We start from the raw sequence: 24,732 nt of genomic DNA, 5'->3' as shown, positions 1-24,732 counted from the left end.
GCCAACTCGGGAGCACATGTCCGTAGCACGATTGGAGTGATGCCATCGGGTCCACTCGACTTATGAATGTCCAAGGAAAGAAGTGCTTTACGAACTGCACTTTGCCGGAATTTAGGCATAGTAATATCACATCGCGGGATTGTTGGTGGTGACTTTCCTTGGTCATCCAGAGCCGAATTCAACGCGAAGAGAGAGCCTAAAAGATCAGCTTTCTCCTTCGCGGTATGGGCCAATGACTCACCGTCCTTGTGCAGAGATGGAAAGGAAGGCTGACAGAAATTCCCTAAGACAGCTTTAGTGAGAGACCAGAACGCACGTGTTCCTGAAGGGAGACGCACCAGTCTCTCGCCAATTCTGCCAATGTAATTCGTCTTCGCCTTAGCAATCACGTTTTTGAAGGACCTAGAGGCACAGTTATATTCCTTTCTGAATGCGCTGGTCTTTACATCACGAGACGCCGATGCGTTAGCCCAGTCATGGTAACACACACACACATAGATTTGTCCGCATCGCTTTTCGTGTACACGAGCATACGCAATCCTGCGCTGCTTTTGCGCCTTTGTCCGCTTTGCTGCTCCCAAGGACCTATAAATAGTCTGGCCACATTTCCACGTATAAAATATTTTACGTTTCGTCACATGAATTATCATCAGGAATTCTCATTATTTTTTCGGGAGACTACGATTTCCATTTCCTAGATGGCAAGCATTGTCGTCGTCGACGTCATCCTTAACTTAATAGATCTTGCTTTTAACTAAAGGCATACAAAGCCATTTAAAATAATACAATTATAATTACAATAATTGCTATTCTTCAAAATTAAAACGTTTTGTAAAATTAGTATTCCAATAAGCTAACTTCAATATGGATATTTATTATGGAACTGCTCAATTGAAACTATTAAGGGTTACAATTACGGTAAATAATAGTAGCAATTGTGTAGTAAATTAACAAATCTAGCTCGCAACAATATGTGCAACAAGCAATTACAATTGCGCGTAATTGTGCACCGCTTGCCAAGATGGCGGAATAAGCCTGCATTGAATATAATTATCATCGCAATTACGATATTGATTTACATATTATATGTAGCCCGTAAACGCTGTACGGATTGTGTTCCTTTTGTTTTAAAAAGAAGGCTTGGAGTTTATTCGTCCGTGCTACTCCGGCGAGGATTGGTAGATACAATTGACAAAATTTCATCCGTCACAAGAATCCTAACGATGTGTTCTTTTACCATCGAGCACGAGATGAATCTAAACACGAACACGTGGTGCTTGCCTGGATTTCAGACTTGGGACTCGCTAATTCCGTTCCCTTTTGCGCTTACGATTGTATGCTACCATCTCACGTCAGATTTTATGAATGTTATTTTAATAATGAATGCGACGTGTGACGTGTACTTTCTTGGTCTTCCTGAATGTCGTAACAAAACGTCTCAGTAACAAGTTATTTAATTATTTACTCTATAGTAGGGCCAAGCCCGACTGGAAAGGTACCACCCACTCGTCAAACATTCTACTGCCAAACAACAAAACTTAGTATTATTGTGTTCTAGCTTAAAGGGCGAATGAACCAGTGGGCTTATATAACATCTTAGTTCCCAAGGTTGGCGTTGCATTGGTTTTATGAGGAATGATTAATATTTCCTCCAGTACCTACATATGTCTATGGGCTTTTATATTTATTTGCGGATAAGTACCCCCGCCGCCTATCGCTTTAACCTCAACATTCTTTCGTGAATTATTATTTATTATACACTAAGTAACTTTTTATTGCCACGACGACTTTTTTCTCAGAATCTTAGATACTGCAGTCGTATAAGCTAGTCACTTGACCAACAAGGCAGTTTAATGGTAAAAAACAGGCCCGTTCGATATTTTTTTATATCCAATTATTTGCTGGCCCTTAAAATCCATTTTATGCATTTTTGTTCCTAACATAAAAATTACAAGAAACTGTGTTAGTTAAAACTTTTAAAGCTGAATTGTAATACAACCACGATATTTTTCAAACTCCATCTATGTTTAAATAATTCAAAATTTTTCAGGCAATTGATTCGAATCACACAGTTGGCTCTCAAGTAATTAAACACATTTTTTTAGAGACATAATGACGCGTGCAGACAGGGCGGGCGAGCGGCGTGCGGTGTTCGGCGGCCGTCACATCTGCTGACAATGATCGATGTGCTCTTTGAGTGTAAAACACTTTAAAATAAATATAGAACGCCTACAAGTTAACGCTTGTCATTCGATAGTGGAAAACAAGGGGAATTTTGTTAATCATCTTCAAAGATTCTCTGTATTTCTCATGGATTAAACTTATCATATATGCGTTACAAATATATATATATATATTTTTTTTGTCGTCTTATAAATATTGGGGGATGTTAGCGACTAACTCGTCGTTGGTCTTTTGGCGGAAATCTCTCCGGTCGAGTCTGTTTTGCCTTCCCATTAGAAGAGAGAGTGCTTCTTTTTTGGCACCTGCACTAATATTTGCCCCGCGCTGGGGCTAGGTTAAGGTTCTTGAGAAACACCGTTCTGGCCGAAATCGGGTAATACGACATCATCATAACACGACTAATCTCATGATTCTTTCGCTGGGGATAACTTAATACTTAAGATATTACATAGAATAATATCGGTACTGCAGTAATATAATCATTTCCTACCCATGAGATTACATAAAGTAATTTGAAAATAAATGATTTCTATACAGTGTAATTTGATTGATAATGAATTATTTTCGGTCCATATAAAGTGAACACCGAATTATCAGCACTCAACATAAAGAAAAAATACTCTGTGAACATTGACTTGCTTCATTTGTTGCCATGTTCAGGCGAAGTATTATATTCTGAGGTTACTTCATTACTCTGTTGATTGTAGGGTACAGAAATTGTAAAAGAGAATATGTATGTATTATATAATATATATAATATGTATGTGTATATGCTGGCTTGCAAAGCCCAAACTTTCGTTTTATTTCGGTCACGGCACACTTTCTGTGCAACGACAAATGTCTAAACTAACGTAATTCACGTTTGTTTGGACGTTTATTTAAGCTTATTTTGCCATCTTAGGTCTTCTATGTTTGTTTGTTTTGAAGTTGAATTTTGAAAAAAGTTATACACCGATTTCGATATTTGAACTTTAAAAATGAAACTTTCATCCGCCATTTCACACCTTAAGAAGTGTTATTTCAAAAATACTATACCGACTGGCTAATGTAATCGTATATAGTTTACATTTCAAACATTTAACAATGACTATTTCATATTCAAACTTTCAACTCCAATTTCACTCTTTTGGGTGATGAATTTTTATAAAATCTTTTGCAACTGTCTTTGGTTCCTTAACCGAAACTCAAATATTTACTGACATATTTCTGACACAGTAATGACAAATATTTATCCCCTATTTAACCCCCTTGAATGAATAGAGAAAAAAAATCCTTTTTTAGTGCTTACCTCCGTTCCCTTAGGAATTCCGGATAATGAGCACTGTAAAAAATATTAGTCATGGCTCATATCACCAATGCGGCACAATCCTTGGGAACTAACATGTTTTGTACCGAGTGCGTGTAGTTACACAGGCTCATTCACTCTTCAACACAACAATACTAAGTATTGTTGCTTGGCGATAAAATATATTATAAATGAGTTGTAACTTATCCGGACGGGATTGCACAAAGCCCTACCACCAAGTAAATTTGCCACCAAACGATTTCAGCTACGAGAGCCGTTTACAATGTTAGCATTTTTAAATCATGAATATTTAAATTAGGCAACTCAATATTTTAAAACAAAGTACATAATCAAATACTACAAGACCTATAATCAATCGTTACGTGAAGTTGACGCTAAGAAAAAAAGCGAAACTTTACTCTGTAACGTGATTGAGAGCTAAACGGTTGATATTTCTGATAAAAATGTTTTCAATCATAATTGTCTTAAAGATAAAATATAAAACCAAGTGAAATTCAAAAGTTTTGTACATTAAAAATGCTGTATTTTTAAATTGGTTTTTACTATTAAATTATCTATCCATAAACGTTTTTACAAATAAAATTATTAATGTACATTATAATGGAAAAGTTATTTTACAAGAAATCTTATTCTGTGCTGATCTGGTATGCTCGATGCATATCAGATCAGCATCCAGAATAAGACTTCCTTAAAGCATTTGAGTATTTTATTCAAATTACGAAGTCATAAATCATTCCTCTAGTTTGAATATCATTTAACACAAAGGATTACCGAATATCGCAAAAAAGCTGCAAAAAAGTGGCGGCTCGGGCCATTAAGACTTTTTGCGAGCGCTGCAGTTTTTAACTACCGCGTCGGGACTACGGATTTTTTTGTCATTTTAATTTTTTATTCACTACCTGCGACTTTGGCTACTATGAAGCAATCTTTTAATTTATTTATCTCATAAATATGTAAGAAACAGGCAGGCCGAGCTTGGATTTTATTATATACATATTATTTTTAAGCTTTTAGTTTAAGTGTATATGTAGTCATATTTTTGGACGCAGTTGCTTTTCTATTTAATATAAACAATAAAAATAAAAATACATTACATTTATAAACGTTTGAGATTGACATTTACGCTATAAATGAATTAATTATTAATTTAAACACTAATTCCATCAAAAAAATCACTTAAAGAAGGACAATAATTAAATTACAGTCGTATTCACGACTCCTTAAAACACCATTAAAATATTTTCTGAATACGCATTCAAACGTTTGTCTTATCTTCTAATTAAGTATAACAAAGTGGTAATTTTGTGATTAAGATTGTAATCACATCAAGCGACGTGAAACTTAGGCAAAGGAAGCCATCTCCGAGTTAGACTTAGGTAATTAAGCGCTATAATTTAGGATGCCCTAATTCACTCGTCTCGCGGCTTTTATGGGTATTAGGGCTCGTTTATCTAGACTTTAGATTATAAGTGAAATTTGGATTTTAATATTAACTTGTCATTTCCAAGCATTGTAATTACGAGAACGTCATGAACGTTTCAACTAAAGTACCTGATTATGTAAAATATGGCTTAGACCTCTTTAAATGAGGGATATGCTAATGCACGATGAGAAAACCTCACTGTGAAAATTATGAATGTCTTAAAAAAGGTTAAGGTGTATCAGCCATTCTGCAGAAGAAAGTATGGGATAAAATCTACATACAGGCCTTATCTAAAATAGTTTCTAAGTGACTACAAGTGGTAGAGTCTACAAGTGGTAGTGCCACACTGCATACCTTCGGGTTGCAGCCGAATGGGCCGGCACGCCCGGGGAAGTACCACTCTCTCACTTAAAACCGGCGTAAAGTGGTAGCTATGCTACCGCGTTTTGTCTGGTATGTGAGAGTCCCGGAGGACCGATCCCCCCCCCCCCCCAAAACATGATGGTTGTGCAGAATTCGGTTACATTACCCCAGAACCCTCCTTATCTTATCAACCACCTGGGCCAGAAATTGGACAGGAAGACATTAATCAGCTTGAGATTGGGTGTAAATACAAGCTTTTTTGATACGAGCAAGGTTTGAAATTGAATATGTTACTATTTGGTTGCTGTTCTCAATAATAGGTGCCCGTACCTATTATTGAGACCAGAGGGACGGACAGAGCTATCAATGGTTAGTTAATATTATTTCTGTATTCCTAATCCATATGTATATGATAGAAAATTCGAAACTGGCTTACTGAATAACAAAGAAAAACTCCATCGAAATGAAGTTAGGCGTAAAAGTTTTTCACAAAAAAGATATGATGTAATGTGATTTACTTTTTTAGGAAAACATATAAATAAACTAAAAACAAAGAAAAGAAACTTTGTAATAAAATTTTGTTTATAGCAAAGTTTATTACAAAGCTGGGTCATTTTAAGTAATTTTACAAAAGTAGTATTACTAGTAGTACACGGGAAGGTGGCGGGTGGGGGTCTTATCCATTAAATGCGGACCGAACAAAAGTATTTGTATATTTAATGATACCTAATGCGGAGACCCCTAATAGTATGTTACCAACAGATATTTAAATACACACATATCATGTATTTTAACCGATTTAGGGCACATTAGGGGCGGAACAGGTAATGACGTAAATAGGTTGGAAATAACAGAAGCAACTTGAAGTTTTGGTTTGTTTTACTATTCCAGAAGATTTTTAAGACATATATTTTATTGTATTTATTTATGGAAGACGATTTGATATCCTGCAAATGTCTTGATATACTAGTACTCTGGCACACAAGGATTGACCTCTTTTAAAAAGAGTTTTAAGAATAATTTCGGCGCGCTTAACTTTTGTTTATTGGCTTATCTTGTAGAATCATCGCTCTCTATGGAGCATTCGTACGGAGAACAAGCTGGGATGCCAAGCGTTGTTTAATATTTAAATTTATTCTTTTATTTTAAGCCTGTTCGTAATGTTTACCTTAAATAAATTAACAGCCTGTACCCCTCCACTACTTAAGGAGAAGGTTAGAAGCTTATTCCACCATTCCACTTTAGAGGCGATTTTCATACAACACACAATATTCCTCACGATGTTTGCTTTCACAGCTGAGCACGAAATGAATTATTATGAACACGGATTAAAGATATGATAATTCTGTGGCGATTGTCCGGGCTTGAATCCATGATCTTCTCAAGATGCAAGTGTTTTTCTGTGGTAATATCGGTCATCAGCCATCTTGGTTATATGTACCTATTAATATCAATTAGTCATAATATCTTCTAATTCAAGATTTAATGTTTCATTTTAATATTTTCCTTACTTGTTTAACTCGGGAGGACAATGTACTTAGCAATGTTAAAGTAGTTTTACTTTAAAGTAGGCTATAAGAAAAAACTTGAACTCTAAATTCATACAATTGGGAATTTACTTACAGGACCGTGCATTTACTTTTAGTAAAATCTTAGATTAAAAAAAGCGGAGTTCCGTTTTAAAATGGACTTTGTTTATGCGACCACGCGACTAAAACAATGCGATGAAAAATTCCTGTATGCTTATATGTACAGCCGACGTTTGTTGCCCTGAAATATTTGAATTACGTCACTGCATACAACAAAGTGAAGTTTTAAATTATTAATATAAAAATGTAACCAGTCTTGAGCATTGAATAACTCAGTTTTGTACTAGAAACATGACTGATTGAATCTTGATATTTTAGAACTCTGGAATAAAATGACTGCCAATATATATTGTTTAAGGGGTGACGAGATAAATTTAATGACAGAAAAATAAATCAGTCTTTAATAAACATCCGTTAAACAAGGTTTTTAGGTCGTAAGAAGTAATTAACCCTATTGTTTTACAGTTTATTTAAGATTATTCAGAATTATAGTTGCGTATATTTTTGCTTTAAATATTTAATTTCATGTATTCGTAGCTTCACGTTCCTTTTCATTCTATAACAAAAAAACATAAAACCCCACTTGAATAATGTTATTTATTTCTGTTTTGTAAATTGGACGAGTTGTAAAGGTTCAATTAAATCTACATAGGTCAGTCATTTAACACATAAATATTTCAATATGAAAGGTTGTATAAGAAAATTGAAGTAACAAAATAAGGCGCGTGAAAGGAATGTATAAATCAAGTGTAAATAATACGAAGACGCGGGGAATAGATGGGATCCCATATCATCTCGCATATTTTTCAGCGTTGACAGCTCATTCGAAACGCAGCGTCGTAAATACAAAGCAAGCCCGGCGCGAGAGTGTCCGTACTGACAGTTTTATGATTTGCTATTAGAAAACACATTGATAATTTACTGAGAAATGAAAAAATATATTCAAGGGAAATGTCAAATAGGCTTAGCCGGTAAAGTATTATAGATGAAACGTTTATCGTTTTTGTTTGATGAATATTATTGTTAAATCGGTTTATTTTCTCAGTATCATTAGGATGAATAGATTGGTATAAGTAGTCATGTTTATTGTACTATTTAAAAATGTTTAGGAAATGTTTGTTTTTTTTTTTCTATAAAAAAGATAGTTGAAGGAACAAATGGATCACTATTGCCCTTTCCATACGCATTGAACGAATTTGCGAGTGGGTGGTACCTTCCCAAACGAATTTGCGTAAAGCCCAACCCCGAAGTCATCAATAAATTATAAATATAACTTAAAAATATTTGATATAAAAATAGCAAATTCGTTACAGTTTTGATTTTAATGTATCTTATGTTGTTGTAATTCAATTAAATTTTTTTGCAAGTCATATACTTGTAGTTAAGTAAAAACTAGGATCTATAGACTGCAACATCCAATAAAATGGTTTTAAGAATGTTTTAATCCCCGATTTCTTTATCTTTAAAGCTTTACATTAGCAATAGGAATGTTCTAGAATCAAGATTCCTTTTTTCAATCAGTCTTACGTCTCGGTCATCCAATCAAATTACGTCCCAGTCTCTTCTCAGATTTATTGTTAACGTCCACACTGGGTTAATCGTTTTTTCGACGACCGTACAACCTTGAGGACGTCAGTTCCCGCGGTCGCTTCATCACACTCATTCCCTCGTTCGCATCGTCAATCTGTCCAGCGAGCCACGATATCTCTGCTGCCATTAAAATACTTATATGCGATGACATAGATTTCATTATCCTTCGCATGACCCACATCGTGTACTTTGTCTTCATTTACACCGCGTCGATCTGCAGAAATAGTAGCTTCTATTGTACAAATAATAAAGGCTATTTTATCTTTTGTAGCACTATAATGTGTTGAATAGTAGCTAATTAAGACGATATCCATCAGAGTCAGTGATGGGCAATTGATTAAGTTGGCACTGTGTCATTTTTTGGGGAGTTCGGGATTGATAAGGATAATTAGAAGGCTCCGAATATTTTCGTCTTAATAATAGGAACTGCATAACAAATGTTATTACACGAATTTGATTAGGATCCATAAATTCTAGAATTAACTAATTATATTTTGCCTCCGGGTGTGTTCAAAACATGTGTAATGAATAACAAAACAAAGGTAGGGTAAATAAACGCGAAGGGAAATTCAAGCAGAACTGAGACAACTGGTCTCGAGGGTGAAACAGGGGTACAATTATTATTAGATGTGCGGGCTTTGAATTTGTTAATTAATAAGCAGAGCCATCTGAAACGTGTATGTTTGTTTTAAAGGAACTTGGATGACCTCGTTGTCCCTAAGGAATGTTTAAATTCAATATAATTTATATTATTTAAGTAGAATTTCATAAGCGCTAACGAAGACGTTAAATAATTATTTTACATTTGAGCTACTTATTTTATTAAACTTTGCTGTTTTAGGCTTTCAATTTAGTATGCTTCGAAGATTGTTTTATCTTAAGATAAATTTTATAGTTCAAGTTTTTATTTCTTAAGAAGCCTTTCCTATGAAACAATAATTGCATCTCCAAAGTTTTTGTTGCCTCTAATTACAGTATACTGTTGTTTGTTTACAAATCTCATTACCATTTTTTTTTCTCTTAGCAAAATTTATTTCTAACCCGTGGATAGCGAAGGTCGTCGAATTAATTCCAAGCAAACCCGAATGAGTTTTCATGTGCTAAATTTTTGTTTATGTTTAATCTCGTGCTCAGGTTAAAGTTGTGGGGAAAACTCCACGGAGGATATTCTATCACACGTATATTCACCAACTTGTGAGATAAGCTCCATAACCTTCCCCTTAAGACGTCAGAATTCCTATCAGAAGTCCTCCATTAGTAGAAAATTAATATACTATTAAATTGAACTCATTTATTTCTAATAATTTACTTTTACGACATAGAATAATATCTCAAACCTAAGGCTATTAAAAATCTTTTCATCTATCCTTAGTAACTTGTATAACCACACCCACTCGTGTGAGTGCTAATGGCGTCCACATAATGGTCACTCAACACAGCAATTATGCGCGTGAAGTGATTCAGGCACCTGCGTTTAGTCCTTGGCCATTTCATAGCTAATTCCATTAGACCACGAAGTTTAGTATTTGGGCCATTTGCGTAATTGTATGTGACAATAATCTTGTTAAGTGAATTATTGAAATAGTTCTTTCGTCTTGAACGGTCTTTTTTGTGTATTATACCTTTATTGTATTTACTCTTCTGCTATAATAATTATTTGTATTTCATAAAATATTATTATATTTTTATATTATTAAATTTGTGTTTACTTTGATCTTGTTCGATAAATTGCTGATGTGATAGCCAAATATTTCTTTTAATCTCTGACAAATATACAATATTCTTACAGGGAAACATTGACGTAGAAAATATTTTCGGAAATCGTAAAGCCATCACGTATATGATACGATATTAGTTCGATCGAGTGATTTTCTATCAAATTCTTTTTCATAAAGTGCTTATATGGGAAGTTTTGGCAATAAACCGTCCCAGCGCGATCCGATAGCGCATAAAGTTGCCAATCAGTTAGATCAATCGGATTCACATAAACTAGGATGTTGGCGGTCGTAAATCTGAAATTTATAGATTATAAAGTTAATTTAAATTAATAAAACTATTGTCTTGGATTTAAACAAGTAATAAGCTTAATTAAGTAGTTTTGGATCGTTATTTTACAAAATTAATTGAAAATAAATGTCCCGTGCATTGTATATTCGATCGAGAAGAACCAGCAATAAATTGCAGTTTGTATTATTTACTAATTAAAGTACATACATCAATGATCGTGTAACGAATGTTAATTATAGCCTTTTTGATGAGTGTTGGTCACTTCTTGTCTGCGATATTGTCGACATTTGTATAATACATATATACACTATAAATATATGTCACTTGTTTTTCCAATGTAAGTTTTGAATGATTTCAAATGTAACAGTAAATAACTACCAAATGTTATTACTACAAGCATTTAAAACGGAATATTTACCTTGTTTTTTATTATTTATTTGGTGGAGCTCGATATTCTTAGTCTCGTGAACAAGACATTCATAGATAATGTCGAAATATCAAGCTCCATCAAATAAAAATAAAAAAACTGATAAATATCCCGTTTAAAATCCTTGTAGTAATAAAAATAACCATGTTAATTTAAAATCTTATATATAATTTTTTTTAGTTTAAATGTAACTTTATATAGAGCAACGTATTAACAGTTGAATACGATACATTCCATCCAGAAACGTTGGTCACAAACTCGATTTTGACGTATTCAAATATTATCTTTTGATATACAAACTTATTTAATGCTTATTTGAAGATATCTAAATACGTATAGATATCAGTGATGCTCAAAGACAGCGATTTTAGTACTTATTCAGAAAAACCTAATATTAGTTCGGATTTATAAAGTGTATATGCAAATTTAACAAATTTAATTTATCATATTAACTTAGTCGAAAAGAAAACAGTCGTTCCAAGCGTTTTTACCACAAAACGCTGATTTAATTTAACATCTATTTTTATTACCGAAAATTTGTGCACGAATATCACGGAGAGTAATTATTAACAAAAATGAGAAAAACATACAAAAATCTTAATTTGGCTCCTTCTAGGACAAGCACTTCCATCAGGGTCCAGTCTCTGCCAAGTATTCATGTCATGCGAGGAGAAAGCCTGGAGCGGATTGGTTGCATAAAGATTTCGATTTCGAGATTCCTATCACACTTTTAAAGGTCAATCAGACTTAAATCCGAGTAACTAATGTTTGAGGCTTTAGTTTGACAACATAAGCTGCACGGATATCCTGTACGCAATGTCACGCTGCTATACATATATTGTATTATATGAAGAAACTGCCGGTAAATGTCCCATTGTTGGGAAAAGGCCTCCTCTCTCTTTTGTAAAGGTTTTGAAATTACTCCACTACGCTGCTTCTATAAGAGATACAAGCAGGTTTCGTCATGACGTTATCTTCCACCATCGAGTATCGAGCACGAGATGAATTATAAACATAAATTTGGCATAATTAACTACATACTGTTGTTGTTTACACTGTTGTTGTTTTTGTATTGTTAGCTGCGTATTTCCAAATGATGGCTTCATTTTTTATTCACGCATTCATTGTTGTAGTCATGCGAATAAGAAGCAGTTTGCCTGCGTAATGTTCCGATGGAATTGATCATCGCCTTCAAACTATGTGTACGAGGTTCATCGAGTTCCGCAAATGATCAATTTCCGCGTGTAAACCACAAACTAATCGATTTGTAATTAGCTTACTGGCTCGCCTGTGGAAATATGACATACGACAACGGTGCCTGCGTTTCCTTCGTTTAAGTAATTTATTGTTTAATTAATGGTCTGTATCGCACATTTATTTACTAAACCAATGCTTATAAATTATTAGCTTGGATCAAATTATAATATTTTGCGTCTGGATTTTACAAACAGATGCTAAGAAAATGTACATTAATGTAAATATAAATTAAAATTTTAAAACGTTAAATTTTAAATAAACTAGAGTACGCTAGTTGCTATTTTTAAAAAAGGAATGGAACGTTCACAGTTTCCTGACACGTGACAGAAGTTAAACGTTTGTGTCGAAATTGTTTCACTCAATGGTACGTTGCGATGAAATTTGATTTTGAAATGTTGTTTCTCTCATGTTCAAAGAAGTGTTGCTTAAAAACACTGAAAGAACTCCAGAGTTGTTTTTTATTTTTTACTTTACCAGTTTTCATATTAAATGACATTAACTAATTTGCTTAGTGCACATAATTTATTTTTATTTAGATCGATCTTTCAAAGAACTGATAAGCTTATCACTGTTAACTTAATTTTCAGTTCAAGTTAATAATTATTTAGTTAATAGTTATTTATTATATTATAATTAATTTTAATATTTTCACAATAAAACGTACGTACATTTATAATGTATTGGTCAATCAAATTTTCGTGGTGTGTGTAAGATCGGTCAGATTTCCTGAAAACGTAATCCATTCTTCAGTTTTAATTAAACAATTCAAACATACAATGAGTGGACCAGGTCTTGGAGCGCCTGTGACGCTTAATTCACTTCTTTGTCTTGTGACGCGGCCCCACTCTGCTGAAAATCCTCTTATTTAGCCTGTCTCTTTGAATAGGAAGCATTAACGTTATGTATTGTCTTCTTAAATCATTAAGTATTTAATATTAACTGTATTAAAGTGAATAAAGCGTAACTAATTAAAAAATCTATTATTTTTAATAATTTATTTTATTAAAGTATATTTTTATTTAGGTTCGTGCGACGTAGCTGGTGGCGCGGGATCGGTAAACGCGTTGCCGGCTGGCGGCGGAGCAAGACTTGCTCCGTCCTTCGACGCGGCTACTCCACGGAACGTCACTGCTCTTGTTGGCAAGTCCGCGTACCTGAGCTGCCGTGTCAGAAACCTTGGCAACAGAACGGTAAGTGAAAAAAAAATGTAACTTATTCTTATATACATAATTTAATATCAAGTCCGACAATTCGTGTGCAATTACTTCAGTTAACAGTACAGGAATTTATTTATTTCAATTTCAAAATATATTTTCAATATAACACTTCATTTTGGACATAAATATAGATATAGATAGCATAGAAGAAATTGATACAGTGATTCTCAATATATGTGTTTTTTACTATTGTGCAATGCGTTTCACAACCTGCAATAAAACGTGACACTGTTAAAACTTTATTTAAAAGCTCATAGCTTGGATAGCGAGGTCGAGAGTTGGGGCTTTAGAACGAATTACCGAACTTCATTGTGGATACAAAATAAATTGAAGTTTTCAGACATTGTACAACACATGCATTGGGAACACTATCATAAAATGTCGACATTACTATATTCAGAAATAGGTGACCCATTTACCAGTGGAAAAATTGGCAGGCGCCTGTTACAATTGGCCAAAAGTTTGGCAAATGCGACGTAGGGGTGAAATAATAGCCACTTGGATATTGAGAGGCCATTACTCTATTAGTGGAAATATTTATTGAAATGTGTATATTCAGGGGAAGAGAGAAATAAAAAAATATAGGCTGTTATGTAACTATAACAGATCCTAATATTCTGTAAACATACACCATAAACCACCAACCAGAAGCCGTAAGCCATATTTTGATAATGTTACTTATGATATCTCAATCGATTTTTTTTTTAAGTGTTTGCGGGTAAATGTGGCATTTTATTATTTAACTTTTTAATTGAAAACTGCCTTAAACGTCATGACTATCAATGTTGCGGACGATTTAAATATTAAATATATTTTTTTTTTTTTCAAACCTTTATCCAAACAAAATATCGTTAAAGCACTAGTCGGGTCATTTAAGATCTTGTAGTTTGAGTTCAGGGCATGATGTTAACTAATATGTTGTTTAATTGGTTCAAAAGAGTAACCGATGAACTTTGCTTGTAATTTTTAACATTTAATAAAAAGTAAAGTAACACCTGTTAATTTCCCACTGCTGGGCCGAGTCCCTTTTGAGGAGAAGATTTACATTTAATATAATGTTGCAAAATTTCGATTCAAAAGTAAGGTTGTGAGAGGCTGACACAATACAAGACCAGTAACCCGAGATATACCGTATATCATTTTAATTTCACCCGTTACTCTTTGTGCATCAAATCTTACGACTGAATTTTAAAACATATCCCTTACGAGCTAATATTAAGCACCTTTGGGTTTTGGTCGCAATACAATCTAGAAAAAATATTATTTTTATTTGTTCAAATTGGCCAAGTAATAAAATAATGTTCATGTATTGACGCTTCTTGGGGGTAAAACTAACTCGTAGGCCGTGACGGAAAGCGGCGTGATGCTCTTTTATACATACACCCCCCCCTCTGCCGCATCTCTCTCCCTTCTATATGCTTAGCACGTATACTATATAATTATTTAGAAACTATGTGCTTTTATTTATTTGTCTCCAAATGTATTTATTTATTAGTAAATTAATTCCGATAGTCTAGTGATGGTTAATTTTTTTAAGGCGTTTATTTATGACACAATATCATAGATATACTTATAATATAATATTTTTTAAATGGCGACAAAATACTTTAATATTGTGGTACATTTTAATGAGATATATTTATAATCGAAATGTATCAGTCTTATGTGCTCATTTATAATATAAGATAGGTCTCTTTGCCAGTATGTACACCGAGGTACCATTATCTCTGTTAAAAGTAACCAAGTGGGTGATTAAAAAGTAGACACAATAGACAGAGATGCTGGTCTGAATTTCCGCCGTGAGTATAATTGCTCAGTAGTTATGGCTGCCTCCATGTACAGGCGGCTCTTAATTGACTTCTTTCGGATTTCTTTACTTTAAAATATTTTTATTTCAACTTAAATATGATTTTCGATTCGGATTATTAACAACGTTTAAAGGCGTAAAGTACAAGGAATGGGCGTTGTATAAAGGTCGGTTCGGGTATTGGTTCCGTGGCGGACAAGCAGGTGCAAATCGATGAACTATTATTATTGATAAATAATTAGTGCCGGAACTCTATGCAATAACAACTATAAATGATATATTATTCAATTCTTTAACGTAAAAATATTGATTTTATTATAATAAATTTTGTATAAAAATAAAAATATTTTCAAAATTAAAAAATGACTTCGATTTTAAAAAATAACTTGTCTATTGAAAAACAAAGACAAGTACTATAAATTTGGCTGATATTACTTTTAAGGCGTTTTTTTATTACTTTGCTCTGGCGAGTTTATATTAATTTAATATTTAGTGGAATCCCGAATGTAATATTTATAAACGTAATTTCAAATAATAAATTCATGTGCCGTTCATATCGTTCAATTACTAAAATTATTTGCTGTTTTTTGATAAAAAAAAAATACATATTTTAGTATAGTTGTACTATTTTAGTATGTTTGAAACAGACAAAAAAGTAAAGTCACACATAAAAACTTTTATTCTACAACATACTAATGTTTTAAGTTTGATGAAAATTTTATTCCAATGTTACTGAATATGATCCTATTGCAGGCACTCTGTATTAGACGCTGTATTTTCAGACAGAACTCGACCTTATATCGTTGAATTAAAGCCGAGAATTCCTTGCATTGAACCTCCCTGTTATGAAGTAGTTTTGCAAAATGCGTTTAAAAGCCACATGTTCTGGTGCGTGTTTTAATGAATGTGTTGCAGAAGTGCGGGTGATTTTGACGCTCGCGATTATGAAAGTTCTCCTTAATAGCACCTTTTGTGAGGAAACAATTAAAATCGTTTCATAAATATGGTTTTTGCTGCCTAAGAAATAAAGGTTATTTTCGTTAGTGCAGTCTTGAGATCTCTTGTTAGTAGACATTTTAGTTTATAGTTTGAAGATTGAAGGTACTTGTCTACTCATACTATGAGTGAGGGGCTGGAGGGTTGATAAAAATGGTGAGACAATTTACATTTACACTTTAGTTTTTATCAAGTACAAGTAAGTACCTGTTTATATTTGAAGTGATTTTACTTGTTAATATATAAAACTATGGTCAAATACTATAGAAGACGAAGAGACGACGATGAGTCGAATATGAGAATGTGAAACTCAACAGAAATATCGTTGCTTAAAATCTGGACAAGCACTACAAAGGCTTTGAGAGACATATTCATGAGAAAATCTTTTTGTATCGGTTGAAATTTTACCGCATATATGTTAAACGACTGTTAATGGAGGAGCACGGTGGAATGAGATCCAACTCTTTGTGCACTTGTAGGAAATTGACGGGGTGTCAATTTGATTATTATAAGTGGCAGGACATAAGTTATTTGTATGTTGTATTATTATAAAAAAGTTTTTTCTTAAATTATTGAAATAACAATATACACAGCTGGAATTATATGACTATTTGATTTTCTCTTTTATCTTTAAATTTGCAACTTATAAATATAAATTTTATTCAGACACTGAATCTAGAAGTAATAATCCACTAACATAAATATTAAATAACTTCATATAGATGACACTAGGGAGTGCTTCTGCGAATGCCAAAACCACATACTTACGTTGAAACCGAAGCGAGCATTATGTAAACGTTTCAAAAACTATTCTCTAAGGGAGTATAATTAAAGCTTAACATGTACCACTTACCATCATTACCTACACCTGTAATTAAACATTGAGCTTATCAAACCTGAACTTGAGAAGTTATAACGGTAACGGTAACAGTTCTGACTTAATTCGTTTTAGTGATAAAGTGCACCAAAACTCCTGGCCTACTTGTATACTTCAAGCCTTGTCCTTCAAGCTTTTTTTGAAAATGAAAATGAGATATAATTTTAAAGGATTAATTACTTTTTTTTCAATGTAGTCGGGATGAGTTTCTACTGAAAATAAATAATTGTATTTTAGGTTAGTGCTCCACAAATAAAGCTTAACGTCATCTGTTGCGACAATTGCATTAAATATCAAAGACGTAAATAATTTTGGAACTATAATGCAGTCGTCACGTGTTATAATTAACGAGAAAGCAACGCCGAGTTTAATAACAAAAGGCAATTTAATATATAAATTATACGAAAGTATTATTAATCCTCTTAATTAGGAATGTTGCCAAAGCATGGTTTGACTTATTAATGAAAGCCTAAATCCGATACAACGAGGGAAATTTATACGCATGTAATTTATTCAAAACTTTGTTATACGTACCAGAAATAAATGAGATCCAAAAAAATATCAAATGAGAACTAATTATAGGAGACATTCTTAGCTTTTTAAGAGATTTCTTTCAAATATGGGTCATCAATCATTCGATTGTTGCTGTACACGTGTCTTTTCCCGTTTACGACTCAAGCCAAACCAATCTTCAGGTTACGTGATCATCTCGGGTCTTCTCTGGTCGTCTAGTTGACATGATTCGGTTATATATTCAGGGCAGTGGTCTCACTCTAATGCCTAATGATTCATTGTAGGATGTCGTCGTTTATTTATTTAGACACTAATGATCAACAAAATAAAAGATTTTAAAAAGTTAAACTTTAACGTGGCAACAAGTTCAAACTGTAAATCATGAATCAGACGTATAATTAATGTCGAACAGTGTACTCTAATGGCACCTTAAAAGCAATCACAAAATGGAGTTTTTATTTAAATATATGTATTTGTTTGCATATTTGTGCTTACGTGGAACGGTAAAGAATGGGCGACGATGCGCTAATGACGATTTTCTTAACGCATAAGTTCTAGTAATTAATTTAATCTTTGATAGCGTTGGAGAGTCAGAGCATGAGAGTTTTACAAACTTGTTTTTAGCCAGTAATCCACGCAGATACAATGGGCTATCGACGTGTGCGCAACGAGCTCGCAATGATTAGTGCGGTGTTTTTAGTCGTCAGCAACATAGCTGTCGAATTTATCACTTCAAAGATGTTTGCGTAAAATGATTCGGCAAAAAACGTATTGTGGGTAAAATCGCTACGAGCATGTTCACTAATTGCCTCACTGGAAACATGCTCGCAAATCTCCAGTGATAACGCCCTTCTCAACGAACTGACGGTTATTTTTAAAACTGAAAAGTACGGCTGCCTAAATTGTCACCACGAGTGTATAAAATTTCGTTGAAAATCAAAAACATTATTAATTAAATAAATTCAATTCTCAAATGAACGTGACGAATTGTTTCAATCTGTGTTTATCGTTTAATCAAAATACATTTTATGTTTTGTTTAAACAAAAATATCGTGATATTTTACTCGTATATAAGTTATTAAATTACTGTTTTTAAATGCTGTCACTTTGAAATGGAATCGTACTAGGTAAATTCATATTTTTTCTGTTAAATATTTCATTTATAACACAATTATGATTGAAAGCATTTTTATTAGAAATATCAACCGTTTTGCTCTTTATCACGTTAAAGAGTTAAATTCCGCTTTTTTCCTTGGCGTCAACGTTACCTAATTATTGATTATAAGACTTGTAGTATTTGATTATGTACTTTGTTTTTAAGTAGTGAGGTTCCTAAATATCCAAGATTCAAGAGTGATACTGCGAATACACTGCGAATGATTGCCGTAGCTGAAAATTGTGATCCTAAAAATGGTGGTGCATCGGCGATGTAAGAAATGGTTAAGATTTCACACGGTGTCAGTGTATCTATGACTATATAAGTAAACTAATTATAATTTATTAATTTCGGTTCAGTGTTTTGATCGAGAAAAGGCACAAACAGATAGACAGAGATTTATTTCGCATTTTTAATATTATTATAGATATAGATATAGATAAGGCGACTTGGGAGATTTTTATTTGATTTCAAGTTTTATGGGTTGAGTTGATCGAGCATTGAGTTTTATGTATTTTTATAGAGTTGTATAAATAAAAGCTTGGCAATATTCGATGATCCAATTTTGTGTCTTGTTCATTATGTGAACGTTTTAATCCTAAAAGGTTTTCACTGCGCTCATATTATAATAAAGTTTTTTCAATTTTGTTAGAAATAGCTTTTACCATATTATGGTGGGGCATCTAATGCAGCATTCAAAATAAAAATATACTTTACTTTACCTTTGAGCACTTTTAAATCATCACTGTACAGGACAAAATGTAAAGCCGTCTCTATATAGTTTTTATTTACTTATTATTTGTTGTACGTTATTATTAGGTAAATTATATGTGTGAAAAATTTAATTAGGCTGTATGTTATTATGTTATTTGATTGTGTACCTTCTGCTACTACCTGTCAGTTTTCCGTTTGAAACAAAATAAAAACTAAGAACAAAAATTAAATATATAAAATAGCTTTTTTTCATTTGATAGTCTTGTGTTGTGTAATAAGACGCATCACTGTTCACGTTTTAGATTGATAAAGTTGGAGAAAATTGTTGGTGTGGCAGTATTTCGACAAGTGCTAGCAAATAAACGAAACTTTCCGTATCGAAATCATTCACAGATAACAACGTTATATCTCTTATAAATAAGCCTCAGTATACACTTTTAATAAAAGTGGTGCTCATTTTTTTGTTGATCTTGTCAAGTGTTCAAATATACGCATAAACACGGGCTGTATTTACGCGCATATTTGAACCTCTATTTCCTCACTCTCAAAATCTGTTGAGACGACAAACTAACAGAATGAAAAAAGTTTAGGAGCCAGACCGATGGCGTTCAAACACAGTGCCAACTTACAAACTTCGGACTGCTAATGAAAATTTCTTGAGAAAAAAGTCCAATAACTCCTAGCCGACCCGGCGTTCTAACCTGGGACCTTAATATCTGCAAGCTTATAAGTTAGGTAGCAAACCAAAGCGGTTAACAAATTGAAGGCGACCCAGACTGTCTATCACACAGTTACACTACCTGATATTTTATATGCAGATATTACAAAGGATTAAAATAATCCATTAAAAAAACAGCTATGGTAGGGAAGAGTATGATTTATGCAGCCTGTATACAACTATATTTTCGATTGAAGTCCTATTTTATTTAGTTATACCTATTATACCGAAGCGGACGTGGGAAGTCGACGCAGATATCAAGACCTACTTTCCTATATTTTCTCCTTTATAAAAACTTATTACGGTATTATGAAGAATCATAACTTAGAGTTATTTTTATTTAAGAATATAAAACAAGTTTAACGCACGTGAGTATTGAATTGAATCTATCGTTACAAACGTTGCATTGAAACTTGACATTGAAATTTTACTTTCATCGCAGCCAAAGAAGAACAATGCCCGTGACCCGCGGCAACGAAGACGCGAGCTCAGCTCATGATAAATAAAGATTATGTGTAGTATGCTTTATCTTTAAGATACGTGGAGACGCTTCATGGTGCGGGAAGCGACGCTGTCACGAAAACTCGCATAATAATCCGGTTCTTACGCGGTATTTGTTTATGGTAATCCGCTATGAATATTCATACATCCTCCCACGGCTACGGCTAATGTACCTAGCGAAATATATACGGTTTATAGCCCATAACGGAACATAACAGAGTATTATTATTCGTTTGCTACAATTATAAATTATTTTTAGGGGCTTCACATCCTCTTCATTTCTAGAAATTTGTACTAAATAATTATTCTAAAATAAACACTGAGTGCCTTCCTGTCTAGTCTTTTCTTATTTTTTTTATGGCTTCTCATCTTTTGAGAAGTTCCAGCCGTCTTTCCACCGATATGATGATCGGAGACCTTGTCTAAATCGACATTTTTAATTCCTGCTCATGTTTAAATTTATGAAAAGTTTGCAGTTCACATTAATTGTAGTGCTTTCCATTAAAATACCTTGTGGCGTGTATTTTTATAAAGTAAGTTATGAATTATATATGTATGGACCAAAATACACGGATCAATATTCTGAAGCGACCATACGGCGCAAATATTCGTTTCCAATTCCTAAACATATATGTGTTGTCCATTTGTAGTTAAAATACTTGGACTTCAGATTAGAAGTGCACCTGAAGGTAAGTTGTCACCACCCGCAGACATGGACACTGTAAGGAATATTTTTCATGCTTCGATAATGCGCCACCAGCCTTGGGAACTGTGTTATTAAGGCCCTTGTGATTTCAGGTACATGCAACAGTACTAAGTACTTCTGTTAGGCGGTTGAATAGGTAATGAGCTAAAACTACCTAGAGGAGGTTGCATAAAGTCCTACCGCCAAGTACTAACGTATGCAATTCTGATACCTATACCACCCCATCGTGTTAAGACTCGCTTTTGGTCTAAAATTAATAAGAATAACGTCATGGAAAAGATCCGTTTTAAAACTTCTTTGGTATTAACAATCTAAAATAAAACTTAAGCCATTTAATTTTGTAGAATATTAATGAGCTGATTTAAGTATATTTAGTTATTTAGGAGCATTTACAGAGAATAGTTGAGAAACAAAACTAGATAGAGCTTTCGATGATTAAGGTTCAAATTAGAAAATATTTTATACGTAAATCAATTAAAATATATTCTGTTTTTATTAATTCGTAAGACACAATAAAAAATAATTTCATTCCTAAACCATTAATTAATATGTCGTTTGTAAGTAGAAGCAATAGATCTGCCTGAAGTTATTCTGCCATTTGTAATAAATTTTCGACCGTATCTTCGGTTTTGGTTTCGGCTTCGGCCACCTTCTAACAGCCTTAACCTTAAACTTCGGCAAAAATAGAAGAGGCATAGCGCTGGTTACTAGAGTCCCACAGATTTGGGCCGTCAGCCGCCATAGTTCATGTGCGTATTAAATTATTTTATCTAATCAATGTAACGTAATGAACTTAAATCGTAAATTGTGTTTGGTAAGCAATTACGAAACACAATTTAAATTTTTTAATTGTTAAATAATCGTGTGTTGTGAATATTTTAAACTTTACTTAGGAATATTAAACTTTCAACTTCGAATTCGGCCAGAACACGACCTTCCGCCGGACACTATCAATTTGATTAAACTTATCAAAGGAACATCATAAGGAAGAGTGTGTAATCAGAAAAATGACACCCTACACAGCACTTATAATTATTAAAAACACTCATTATGTTACCTCTCTTGTACAAAGGCATCCACAATACTTAAAAATACTAACGTGAATCATTTAGTTTTTCATGAGATATTTCACAATTCCCCATTTTTGTTTTCAATCAACTTTTTTTTAAATATTAGTCCAAATAAAAATCTTACAATATGCCAGAATTGTTCATCGAAATGTTCTTCTTTATTTTTCATCATATATTATAATTGTTTGACAAAGTTGCTAGAAATAATTAAAGTGAATAGTACCACGTCGTTTCGCGTACGAGGTTACGAGGAGAATAGAAGTCGGTACCGAAAATATGTGAATGCTCCCATATAGATAATGAAAAAGGTCGACTTACGTCAGAGCTTAAAATATATTTTTGAAGTTATATTTATTTTGGCGCGTTATAAAATAATTTGAGAGAGAATTTTCATGATACACGCGCACAGGAAGACTCGCAAGCTGCACGATGAAGTTACTCGCTACACCGCCAATTAAAGGTCAAGTTGTAAATGTTTAAATTTGTGAGTGTGTGTGTGTGTGTGTAGCAATGGTAGTGAAAAAAGAAACCATTTATAATATAATAATAATTCTTATATTGAATCATAACTAATTATGTGCATGCAATTAGAAACTATTTTAATCACGCTAATTTTAAGTTTCTCACGCGCGTATAGAACAGGCACCATTTTTGTGTTTAATTAATATCATATTCATATTTTACTTTATCTGTTTCCATGGTAACTTAAAAATTGTGAGCGTCACGGGACGCCCGGCTTATGTGAAACCATAACGCATCGAAATTGATGTTCAATGAAACGATATAATTAAATATATTGGTTTTATTTAAACCAATAAATAAATAAAAACATACCGAGTTCCGCTAGAGTGTATAAAGTAAAAGTATTCTTCTTGTTATTATAATAATATACAGAATGTCTCAGAAATCAACGTCAAGCCGTCAATGGGCGACAGGCTAATTGATGGTGGAAAAATAATAAAAAAAAAATATTTATAAATGATTTAAAAATATTGGCTTTTTAATAAAATCGAGAAATTGACACACTGTGACAGTCTTTCAAGCTTTGTGACCAAGGATCTTGACCATGCTTTGATTTTTTTGTGTAACGGGTCCCTGAATAACCGTTTTATAAATTGTAATCTAAAATCGATACAAAAATGCCTAAGTTTTAGAAAAACATCATTTTATTGCGCAACCATTACGCAAAAAAGATCAACAAACAAACATCCATATAAAAAAAATGTACTACGCTCTTTTGGCAAGTGGCTTTAAAAGATGGCGCGTTTAGCCTGGATTTAAAAATGTTACTACACTTAGTAGACTGTACCTGACATTAGGTAGAAAAAAAATGTAAACCAATTGAACATAGTATATAGAAACGAATAATATATAGTTATAAACGCGTCACACAAAAAAGGGAGTAGAGAGCGACGGTAGAGATGCCGTCACGGCTTACGAGTTGTTCAAACCACCCTAGACGTGCTAATAAATATTCTTGCTGATACTGTATTCAGCAGTCTCAGTTACGTACTAGCCGTTTATTTATATAAATGAAACTTTAATTATTATTTATTCTGTACTAATAAAAGCTAAGTTGTCTTTTTACAAAATAGCGCTGTCCGATCTGTTTATTGTCTTGGAGTTCGAGACTTCGAGATGTTTTCAACAAAGTAGGAATACTTAAATTTGCTTCACAATATATATATTTATACATATCTACAACCATGTTACGTACACTCACAATAACATAATTTGGATAAAAACCAGCGACAATAGTCATCGTATAAACAAGAGAAGTAAGGATAAGCTCATAGCGCCGAGTTTCCTACTCGGCAAAGTCAATAAATCTTTAGATAACATACAGATGATAAAAATCGTGGAGCTAATACTTGTGGACGTTCAGATGGGATATATTGTATAAATTTGATTGTGTTAGATTGAAATAACTTTGTATTTAAAATTTTGGAAAAGTTTCCGATTCCGTGGTATCTTTAAATTAAATACAATTCCTCAAAGTATAATTTATTCAAATAGGCTCTCACGTGCCCGTAAGAGCCTATTTGAATAAATTATATTCTGTTTTTGATTTTGAATGTCAGATCGAAAAGGGAGTAAGTAAAAGGAATGCGTGAAATATATTTTGATGAACATTGATTTAGGTTTATTGAAATCGGCCAGTACGTGGCAACATAATTGGAAGTAAGTTTGGGAACCCGTCATCTATAAGGATGATATAAATTTTGAGTATTCCTTTGATTGAAGTAATCGTTTATGGTTGATTGCAGAAGAGGAGACAGAACAAAATAAAGATCTAATCTGTGCCATACAT

The 24,732-nt window shown here is 33.2% G+C and overlaps 1 protein-coding gene across 1 annotated transcript in view; it reads left to right on the top strand.

Annotated features, from left to right (window-relative positions):
• Positions 1-24,732, top strand: part of LOC113398184 (zwei Ig domain protein zig-8-like) — a 379,966-nt gene that overhangs the window by 106,623 nt on the left and 248,611 nt on the right. The window contains exon 3 of the mRNA XM_064215469.1: positions 13,170-13,336. Within this exon, the coding sequence (XP_064071539.1) occupies positions 13,170-13,336 (167 nt within the window). The remainder of the gene's footprint in view (positions 1-13,169; positions 13,337-24,732) is intronic.

The sequence above is a fragment of the Vanessa tameamea genome, chromosome 2 (genome assembly GCF_037043105.1).
Source record: "Vanessa tameamea isolate UH-Manoa-2023 chromosome 2, ilVanTame1 primary haplotype, whole genome shotgun sequence".
Lineage (NCBI taxonomy): Eukaryota > Metazoa > Arthropoda > Insecta > Lepidoptera > Nymphalidae > Vanessa > Vanessa tameamea.
The sequence above is the reverse complement of the archived record's forward strand: the minus strand, read 5'-3'. Positions and strand labels throughout refer to the sequence as shown.